Source organism: Hydra viridissima, unplaced genomic scaffold (genome assembly GCF_058129835.1).
Source record: "Hydra viridissima isolate aposymbiotic clone 2 unplaced genomic scaffold, HvirCarnegie_v1 scaffold_11, whole genome shotgun sequence".
NCBI classification, from domain to species: domain Eukaryota; kingdom Metazoa; phylum Cnidaria; class Hydrozoa; order Anthoathecata; family Hydridae; genus Hydra; species Hydra viridissima.
This window is the reverse complement of record NW_028324310.1, coordinates 14,543,135-14,553,760: the sequence shown is the minus strand read 5'-3', so window position 1 is coordinate 14,553,760 and position 10,626 is coordinate 14,543,135. Positions and strand designations below refer to the sequence as shown.

The window sequence follows — 10,626 nt, the reverse complement described above, 5'->3', positions numbered from 1 at the left end:
TTCAAACGAATATAAAAGAATATTGACAAATGCAAATGGTATTTGCTACATATCGGTACGGAACTGGTGTTTTTGTTTAAGTTTGGGAAAAATGGTTACAAATATTATTCTAATTTATCTATAATTTATTGAAAAAGGACGAAAACTGAGGTAAAATTAAAAATATACCTCTGTAAAATAAACTATGATCAGTGAGATCGAGGTTTATTCGAGAACAAGTGAATCTTAATGGAATCTGTATTCAGGGAGTAATGTATTTTGATGAATCTTTGCATCCTGATAGAATAAAAATTATCAGAAGGAAAAAAAATCCAAGCAACGAAACTAATGATAATAACAGGTAAAAAGAGAGCGATAAGCAATAAAAGATCGATGAGTGATAAACTAACAATAAACATTAACGATTTTTTTATGGAATGAGGAAAAGAAATTTCCCGTTTAATTAAAGATTCAAACTTTGAATTTAAATGGCACCGTATAGAAAAAAAAAAATCAAACGAACCTTATAAGTAATGACGTCATCAAAGCTGAAAAATAATGCTTTAGTTTTAATGATATTCTATGATTTAAGAATCCTAATTTTGGTCTATGAGACTGATTTAAAACTTATGAATTAAGAAATTTTATAGGAAAGTAAAGTTACAAAACAACGAAATTTTGTCGCAAGAGTGCGCATGCATTTTACTTATTAGGGCAAGTATATGATTAATTTTTTATTGCGTGATGGAAGCCATGTAAGGGTTTATATCAATAAGAACCCACATAAAAAAAAATGATGCACACATTGGTTCAAAAAGATGCACAGTGTGCATTGCACACATTAGGTGTTAATCAATAAGCGTGCAGTTTTACAAACAGACGTGTCAATAAATTCTCAGTTAAACAAAACCGCGGAAATCTTAAAAACATTTCATAAAAGTCCGCATTGAACAAATTAACATTAATTGACTAAGTAGTCATCATTAAAGACGGATAAAAAATCGCAGTAAAAAGTGTAAAAAAAAACGGCCTGCTTTTTTTTTTTTGGGGGGGGGGAATTTTATCACGTGACTTTTTATTACGGAAAAAGAACATTCGTTTGCTTTGAAAAATTTCGACCAAAAAACGTAAAATATGATTTTATGTAGGTGTTAAAAAATAAAAAACCAACCTACGAAAGTCAATAATAAATATATGTGTTTTGGTGTTTTTTTTTTTTTTTTTTTTTTTAGAAAAGAATTCAGAACATTTGTTTACGTGAAGACGACATTTTGCTTTTGAATTGAAAAAGTTTTTTACTTATAAATTGATTTAATTTTGTTTAAATACCAGAAAATTTATATAGTTCGTCCGCCATCACATTAAAATAAATTCTGCAGCTATTTATTTATTATGTGCATAATTTTTTTAATGTTTTTTCATTGTTAATAAGGTGGGTTTTTTCTACACATTGAAACTTTTTAATTTTTATGTAGGTTAAAATATATATGGATTGATATAGACTGGCATATCAAGCTGAAATTTTTTTATAACCTCTGTTTTTATAATTGTTTTTTAATCTCTAACCTCGCTTCGTGATAGCAGTCAAGTTGTTGTTACTGGTTACGTGTGTAGAGATTTTTGATGCCAGCCGGTTAGTTGTTGTTATTTAACAGCAAAGTGAAGAAAGTTCAAATGAAAATTTGTTCAAGTTTATATTTTCTCCCCTAAAGTTTTGTTACACGTGACATATTTAAAAATGAAACACTTGAAAATCTTTTTTTTTAACTTATTTTAAAAAAAAAAGTTAAAAAAAAAGATTTTCAAGTGTTCGTAAATCAGGAAAAAAATTTATATTTATGAATTGGTTAATTAATTCGGGTTCATGATCTTAGGAAAAGATTTCGAAAAATGTTTTCATTTAAAAACTTTCGGCGCCAAAAAAAACAAAACAAAACAAGATTTAAGTTGGCTTTAAAAACTTAATGCCCTATTTTTAAAAAAATTGCAAAAAAAAGAAAGCGATATAAACGCTGCATCGAAATACACATTCTTATTGATAGCCAACCAATAAGAATGTAGTATTTCGATGCTGTGATTATTCTCTATCTCTAGCCATCATTAACAGAAGGTTTGAGAGGGGAGTGAAACATAAATCAATTTAAAACTTTTTAAAATCTTTTTTATTGCAAGACTGTAATTATAAAGATTATTGAACTAGTTAACGTGGAGGTCACATCAATTGTAAAAAATGGTTTTCCTGTCATACCAAAAACAAAATTCTCATCTATACCACATATGATTGATTTCTTAAAAAATTTCGGTGTGTTGTTTGTCGATATATTAGAGAGCTTACGATATGAAAACTGCAACGGCAACGGAGACGACAAAGGTCTGGATCGAGCAGTTGCGACTTGCAGTTGCGGTGTTCAAATAAAATAAGTTACGAATTTCCGCTTCAAAAAAATAAAACATCTTGAAATAAACAAAAAAAAATTAAAAATGGCTCCTTTAAGAAATGTTAGAAATAGTTTATTGCTTGCATTAGAATCAAGTATCATAGACGACGAGGAATTTTTACTTCTGTACAAATTAAATTCGTCTAAGAATCCAGATTTACCGTTTTGGAGTTATAAGCAATTTTGTTTAGAAATCATGTCTGATGATGAATGCAAAAGTGAATTTAGATTTCTACGTAGTGATATATATCGCTTAGTCAATGTACTTCAACTACCTCAAGAGTTTGTTTGTTATAACGGGTTAAAAGTTACTCCGGTAGAAGCACTGTGTATTTTTTTAAAACGGTTTTCCTACCCATGTAGACTACTCGATATGATACCTCGTTTTGGACGACCTGTTCCGCAATTAAGCATGATTTCAAATCAAGTAATGAACTTTCTCTATGAACGTTGGATTCATTTATTTACAACACTTAATCAAAACTGGCTTTCTCCAAATAATCTAGAAATATTTGCCGATGTTGTGCATCGCAAAGGAGCTCCTCTCTCAAACTGCTGGGGATTCATAGATGGGACTGTTAGACCAATAACTAAACCAGGAAATAACCAAAGAGTACTTTACAATGGACATAAAAAAATACACAGTCTAAAATTTCAATCTGTAGTTGCTCCAAATGGCCTTATAGCTAACTTATTTGGACCAGTTGAGGGAAAAAAACATGATAGTGGAATGTTAGCTGACTCTAATTTATTAAATTTATTAGGACAGCATTCATTTGATACTGCAGGAAATCCCTTATGTATTTATGGTGATCCCGCATATCCTCTTAGAGTGCATTTACAAACAGGCTTTAAAGGTGCAATGTTATCTCCACAACAGAAAATTTGGAACAAGAGAATGAGTGAAGTCAGAGTCTCAGTTGAATGGATATTTGGAGATATTTTGAATTACTTTAAATTTTTAGACTTTAAAAAAAACTTAAAAATCGGCCTAAATGCTGTGGGAAAAATGTATATAAATTGTGCCTTACTAAATAATGCTCGAAGTTGTTTATATGGTTCGCAGACATCTAATTATTTTGGTATTAATCCACCTACACTAGAGGAATATTTTGCATAAAAATAAAAGACAATAATAAAAAACTAGTTCACTTAATGTTTGAACTTTAAAATAAACTTTTGTAAATAAGTTTTTTTTATTTTAAGAAAATAATAACTTTTTTTTTTTTAAGAAAATATTAGTTACTTTCAAGTGAATTTTATTTATTTTTGGAAAGTTGTTTTATTAATTCTAACATTGTCGCTTGCTGCTGTGATTGTTGTTGCACTATTTCCTGCATAATTGTTTGCTGTTGTTGAAAGAGTTTCAACATTTCGGATTGATTCTGCAGACTTTGTTTTTTTAATTCTAGCTCTTCCTTTTTTATAGCTCCATCTCTTTCTCCTTTCTCTCGTAGATATATCATAGTTTCAGAACCATTATTTTTTGGACGCTTGCACTTTTTTTGCTCATTTCTTTCCATTGTTTCTGACAAAGTTTCCATACTACGTTTTCGCATTTCAATAGCTTTACTTTGATCGTTACCTTGTTTGAGTAATTTTGCATCACTTTGTGAGGAATGTGTTTCGTCAGCCTCTTTGAATCTTTCTATTACATCAGCAACAGCAATATCCACCTCTGATTCTACTGGGTTAATACCAGATGCTTTTTCTTCATCTCTTGTTTTCTTTTTATTGTTTTCAATTAAAACATTTAAGTGGTCTCGCACAGCTCTTGACTTAACTTTAAAAATTGGTTGATTTGCAGAATTAAGTGCATTTGCAATCTTTTCCCAACTTTTTCCTCTTTCTATGGACCCTTTTTTGTACTGGTATGGCTCATGGAGTAATATTTCACGAAGAAAGAAAATGTCATGCTCTTCTGTCCATCTCATTAAACTAAAAAATAAAAAATTAAGAGCCTGAATAAATTAATAAACTTAAAGTCCTATATATATATATATATATATATATATATATATATATATATATATATATATATATATATATATATATATATATATATATACATATATATACATATATATATATATATATGTATGTATATATTTATATATGTATATATATATATATACACATTTATACTTATGTATATATTCTAAATTTGTATCAGAAATTAAGTCATTACTTTGTTACACTTTTGGAGCAAGAACTACTTTGATCCATTTATAAGCCGTTTTCAGAAAACACGAATTTCAATGTTTTGACGTCGCGTAAAAAGTTTTAAAACGGCATTTCAGGGAATCCCATCCATTGCGCATGCCTAGTGTCAAATATTTATCATAAATTGAAGAAGTTGCCGTTGCAGTTTTCATATCGTAAGCTCTCTATTATCTGAAGACTTGAGTTATTTTAAGTAATTGAGTAATTAAAAATGGCTGACATTTTTAAATGCACACTTACTTTGTGACTTAATTCATCATTAAGCGCCAGAGCATGTGATTTTAAAATTCGAAAATATATCCAAAACAATAAGAAAAATTAATTTCAAAAATTCGAGTTTGTATAGGTTTTGTTTAACTAAGCAACAAAAAAAGTTTTAATGAAAAATAAATTTTAAGCTAGATAGCTATAATCATCAAAGTATTTTTTATTTTTTTATTCTGTAAAGCTTTTTGGCAAATTCTTTTTTCAGAGGAGCAAACGCGTCAGTAAAATCAAAAATATTTGAACACATCTAAATAATTTAGTTATTATGGCAATTTTGCAATTATCTTCATTCTAATCACCTTTATGTCGTAAGGCCTGGTTATTGATGGGTTTTCTTTCTCATTCTCCATTTACACTTATCTTGTTTTGCAAATATGGAAATCCATTTTTCAAATTTTTTAGATATTTTAGAGTAATTGTTGAACTTGATGGTTCATTCTAATCACCTTTAATTTTCATCCTTTTTTTATTGATTGATTTATAAGCTGATTTTAAATGAAAAAGCTTCACTACTTTTTACATCTCTTTACATTACAATTCAAACAAGATTATTTAGAAAACGTGTATAGGGTTATTTTATTGCGTACGCTGAATAGTTTCTCGTGTGATGCGCACGAAGTATGAAACTGGCGTGTATGTTTTTTGTGCAAGAATGAATTTTAATTCATGAATGTCTTTAAGTGATTGCAAACTGTATTTTTATAGAATTTTAGGTTTGATCAATGATATATATTAACTGGATGTTTAATTTCACAAAAATTCTTTAAGAAAAAGTGAAGCGAGTTTTTAATGCCGGTAGCCGTTTTATTTAAACTGACAAGAATTCATTTTTGTTTTGCTTTGATTTATCATTGCGTCATTTCAGGCTGGCAAAACAAACCTGGGCTGGCAAAAAGTTTGCTTCACTGCGAAAGCGCGATGTAGATATCTAGTTAATATATATTATTGGGTTTACTTCAAAAAACTAGATGTCTATACTTTGTTCGCTGTAACTCAATTTTATTTATTACTATTCGTTATTTTAACGGTAAAGTAAAAGCTGATGCGTATTGAAGTTATTGTCACTTTGCTTGTGTGTGGGTTTGGCAACACAGTGAAAAAAAATATTAAATGCTGCAGATTAAAACTGGTAAAAACTTAAATGGCAACTTTTAAGAAAATTTTTGAATAAACGTGTTTAAATTAGACAATTCCGTTAATAGATTTCAAACATCGATAATATCGATAACATCGATAACGACCAGAATAAATAAAAACAAAGATCACTAACAAAAAAAAAAAAATTTAATGCAAAAAAAAAAAATACTTTTTATAAATTTAAACAAAAAGCGCAGCTCTGACAATTCACTCTTTTTTATATGGAAGATCGCAGCATCCATCAGTTACAGGTGTCGAAAAACCTTTTTTTTGAGTGAACAACGAAACAGAATAAAGGGTCAATTTTCACTTTTTAAAGATAGAATCATGAATAAATAAATAATTTTTGAAAACAAAACGTAAAATAATTTGTTTTTAAAGAAAAAAATCTGAAATAAAACTTTTAAACTCAATTTCATGTAATGCTAAAGCTGTCTTCCGATTATTCGAACTGAATTTTTCCCCCGATTTCCAACTGAGGGAATCGAAGAAGCTAATGATTTTTTTTTTTTTTTTTTAATTTTTTATTTTTATTGTAATCAGTAAATAAAATCTAAATATCTTTGGAAGTCTCATCAAAGTCTAGTTTCTTTGGAGTCCAAAGAAACTGAATATTTCATAGCATTTTAAAAAATTAATCGGAAAAAATTAAAAAAAAACCGACAAATCTCTTTATGTTATAGTAATAAAAGACAAAATAAAAGAAGAAGAAGAAAAAAAGAAAAAACAAAAAAAAAGCAAAACTTGCCTCTTTGGCAGAATTTAATCTAAAAAAAAATTATTTTAAGAAAAATTTACAAAAAAGTAACATAAGTTTTTTAGGAAAAGTGGTCCTAAAAGTTTATACTTTAGAAGCCATTAGAATCACAGATGATCACTTTAGGATCACAGATGATCACTTTGAAAGATGTGATCAACAAACATTCGCAAACACTAGTTTCTAGATAATTGAATAAAATTTTTTATCAAAGAGCTCAAAGCAAGTGGAATCTAATATTCCAATGTAATAACTCCTCTTAAGATGTCTTCCACAAACTCAAGGAGCTCAATTTTTGTTAAAAAAAAGTATTTAGTTCAAAGTATTACATTCATTAAATATATTTAATTATATATAGATATGTATGATCAATGTAAACTTTAATTAAATTTGAGCAAGACTTTTGTCTCATTTCTTTTTATCCACTGAGATTATCGATTTACGATCTGCGTCTCGGGATTTTTCTCGCGTTGGTTTTCTATCTCGTTAGGAGTTGATTGTTAAGGAACAATAAATAGAAATTGTAAAAACACCGCTACATCGTTTTCTTTGAATTACACGATGAATTAGTTTGTTTTTATCATAAGGAGAAAAAAACAACAACGCGCAAACCAAGTCATTTGACTTTAATTGCACACGATTATTTTGTCTTAGACATCTTAATTCTCTAAACAGGTTTTGCCAGTTATTCATGATTTTGTAAACAGCTTTTGCTTGTTATTTTTTTAAATTTCTTTAATTGCATGTCTCTTGTCTCCACTCTTTAGTGGAAAAAATTAGCTACAATATTGTCACGATACCCAGTGGCGGCGTTAGGGTAGGGCCTGGTTGGGCGATGGCCCAGGGTGCCGAATATAAAGGGGCGAAATTTAGCCTTTTTTTGTATGGGGTTCAATTGAGCTAGGGGCGCCATTGAAATCTCGCCCAGGGCGCTGGTAGTGCTAAAACCGGCACTGACGATACCTAAAGCTTAACAATTACAATTTAATCGACGTAGACTTAATTGTACTCTTAATTATTATCATCAAGTTTCAACTACAGCCGTGTAACTACAGTCGTGTAACTATAGTCGTGTAACTACAGCCGTGTAACTACAGTCGTGTAACCACAGTCGTGTAACTGTTTGATGTAGTTGTACAGATGCGGTCACCTTGTGCTTGGATTGTTTTGTTGTTTTTTCAAAGTTCGATGAGTAATTTTATTAAGAAGGAAAACGTATGTTGTTTTTTCTTCATTTGTCTTACTCACAGTGCGCACCGTTTATACCACCTTATACGTTACATTCGTCTTACTCACAGTGCGCACTGTTCATACCGCCGTAAAAGTTACATGTCTTACTCACAAAGTGCACCGATCATACCACCATAAACGTTACATTTCAGAACCGGTTTCTGAGAGGATTATACTTTATACAGAAAGATTATTTAGAATGAAGTGTTTAGTTTTATGAAGTATACTTAAAGTCATGTTTTAACGTGTCTTGCTTGGTATTCCTGCAATGGTGCCATTCCATAATATTTTTCACTTCAAGCGATTTTCACTGCTGAGTTACTGCTGATACAGATTAAATGAATAGTATAGTATAGTATCAAATAATTCTGAAAGTCATCTAACAAGTTGCAATCAGAGTTTTGGATTAATATTTATTAGTATAATTCAATTTCATTTAAGCTCAAGAGGTAACATCAGCTCATAAAAATAAATAAAATATTTTTATTCTTTCCGTATAATAAATAGGCTTCTTACAAATCCCTTTTTAATATTTTTTCACGTGTGTTGCTAAAATTATTGTTGTCGATATTTAACGGATAAAATGTTGAATATGTCACTTCTTAACTTGAACCCCCCCCCCCCCCAAAAAAAAAAAGGATCCAACCAATTCTTCTGATTCGTGCGTGGAGCAGCCAATCAGTTCTCAATCTCGTTTCTGGTTTGATTCTGGCTTGAATCTCAAAGTTTTGCAGGGTTTTATCAATACCTTGTAAAAAAATGAAAATGATTGATTTTTAATGTTGAAGCACTTTTTTTTGCAGACAGTCAATTTGAAGCTGCAAACATTTCCTTTTCGAATTTGGAGCTGCAACATTTCCTTTTAAGAGAAGCGAGATAAAGATTTTCCTGGAATTCAGATGAACTTTTTTTTTGGAAGCTAAATGATAAATGAAAATATGTTTAAATTGAAAGTTCAAATTTATCTTAAAGATGGAAATTTCAATAACTAATTAGATTTTATTTAATAAGCAGGTTTTTCGGCGCCATTATTTAAATAACAAATGACTAATAAACAGAATTCCAACAAAAACATAGAAAAAACAAAGGTGCAATTTGCTAGAAGAAATTGAACTGGTCTACAGGATCCCAAACACTGTATCAGAAATAAGTCTTAAAGGAACTGTTTTATTTTTAAATTGAAAAATTCTGTGTGGACAGGTGAAGTCATAGGAAATTCTGTCTTTAAGTTTTAACAGGGTTGGGAAAATGCATCAAATAGGTTAGCAGGATATTTTTTCTGATTGATGAATCTATCATAGTTGTGTTTAACTCTCATTCACTTCACTACCGTGTCAAATGGATTACAAAGATAATATAATGTCTTAAAATCTAATCGTTTCGTAATCGCGGCTTGAGTAAAGGCTTAAGCTGTAGGATTTTTTTATGCTGTTTTTTTTTCAGGGAAAAGATATCTGTTTGCTCATCAATATCATCCACACGAAATCCTGGATCACAGCAGCAAACAGTTTCAATTGTCAATATTCTTCTGCTCAAAACGTTAAAATTATTTGTGCCAATTATTAAACAGCTCGCAGATATATTTAAGAAAAAAAAAGTTACTAATGATAATTTAATGAAAGTATCATCAATACATGGCAATGATTTATCTTCCGCGGTGCTGAGCAGTGAAATCCCGGTATTCAGCTTTGAGCAGATTTTGGGCACATTTTTTCTTTTATTTGCCACTTGATGGTGTAACTCATCTCAAAAATATAATGTAAGTTAATTTTTGAAGTGCAATTGTTTCAGCAATAGTGCGGTCCATTTCTTGAAAATTTTGATATGATAACTTCCAAACATAGTTTTGAAGTAGACGATGTTCACTGCGTTTTACCACCAACGGCCTAAGTTTAGAAAGCATTTATTTTATTTGCTGCTAAAAATTGTTTGATGCCCATCTAATTGCTTGCAATCATTGCAAGAGAGTTTATTGAAGTTGCACTGCGTCCCTTTCGAGAATAGACCTTTTCACATATTTTACACTTAGCTGTCGACTCATTCAAATATTTTATACTTAAGTGGTTCTAAGTAAAAATTTTTGGTTTCACTTTCAACTTTACAGTTGAAGGCTTTTACATTATGAAAGGACGGCATGAAAAAAAATTACAAAATGCAACGTTCGAAATTCGAAGCTCAAAATTCTTGAGAATAGTTATTTCTTTAAACGAACAAATTGTATTTTAGAACTTATTTATAAAACATATTTAGAAGACTTTTAGAACATATATAGAGAACATATTTATATTAACTGGTTTATCAATTCAAATCAACAATAACTGTGAAATAAATACTAAACACTAAAGCTTTTTTATTTCTTTATTTTTAGAATATTTTTCTAATATATAGTATTCTCTCACAGTACGGCAAGAGTGCATAGAATCGGCACGACTTCGATTTTATTCAAAATAAAGTTAAAATCATATTTTAATAAACAAAAAAAAACCACTTCGGTAAAACTTTATTACAATTTTGTAAATGTGGAGATGGGGTGAAAAAGAATTGGGACAAGAGTTATATTTGTTTCCCAGTAGGTAATCTAAAGGGATTTGTAAA

The 10,626-nt window shown here is 29.7% G+C and overlaps 2 protein-coding genes across 2 annotated transcripts; one reads left to right on the top strand and one right to left on the bottom strand.

Annotated features, from left to right (window-relative positions):
• Positions 1-2,043: 2,043 nt before the first annotated feature.
• On the top strand, positions 2,044-3,627 carry LOC145189458 (uncharacterized). The gene has a single exon (XM_080066099.2). It carries the CDS (start codon positions 2,461-2,463, stop codon positions 3,535-3,537), a length of 1,077 nt encoding a protein of 358 aa, XP_079922225.2. The 5' UTR covers positions 2,044-2,460; the 3' UTR covers positions 3,538-3,627.
• LOC145188530 (uncharacterized) lies at positions 3,556-4,709 on the bottom strand. The gene is made up of 2 exons (XM_090067578.1): positions 4,606-4,709; positions 3,556-4,355 (listed from the first exon to the last, which is right to left on the bottom strand). The coding sequence occupies exons 1-2, from the start codon at positions 4,641-4,643 to the stop codon at positions 3,677-3,679; spliced, it is 717 nt and encodes a 238-aa protein (XP_089923704.1). The 5' UTR covers positions 4,644-4,709; the 3' UTR covers positions 3,556-3,676.
• Between the last annotated feature and the right edge of the window lie 5,917 nt (positions 4,710-10,626).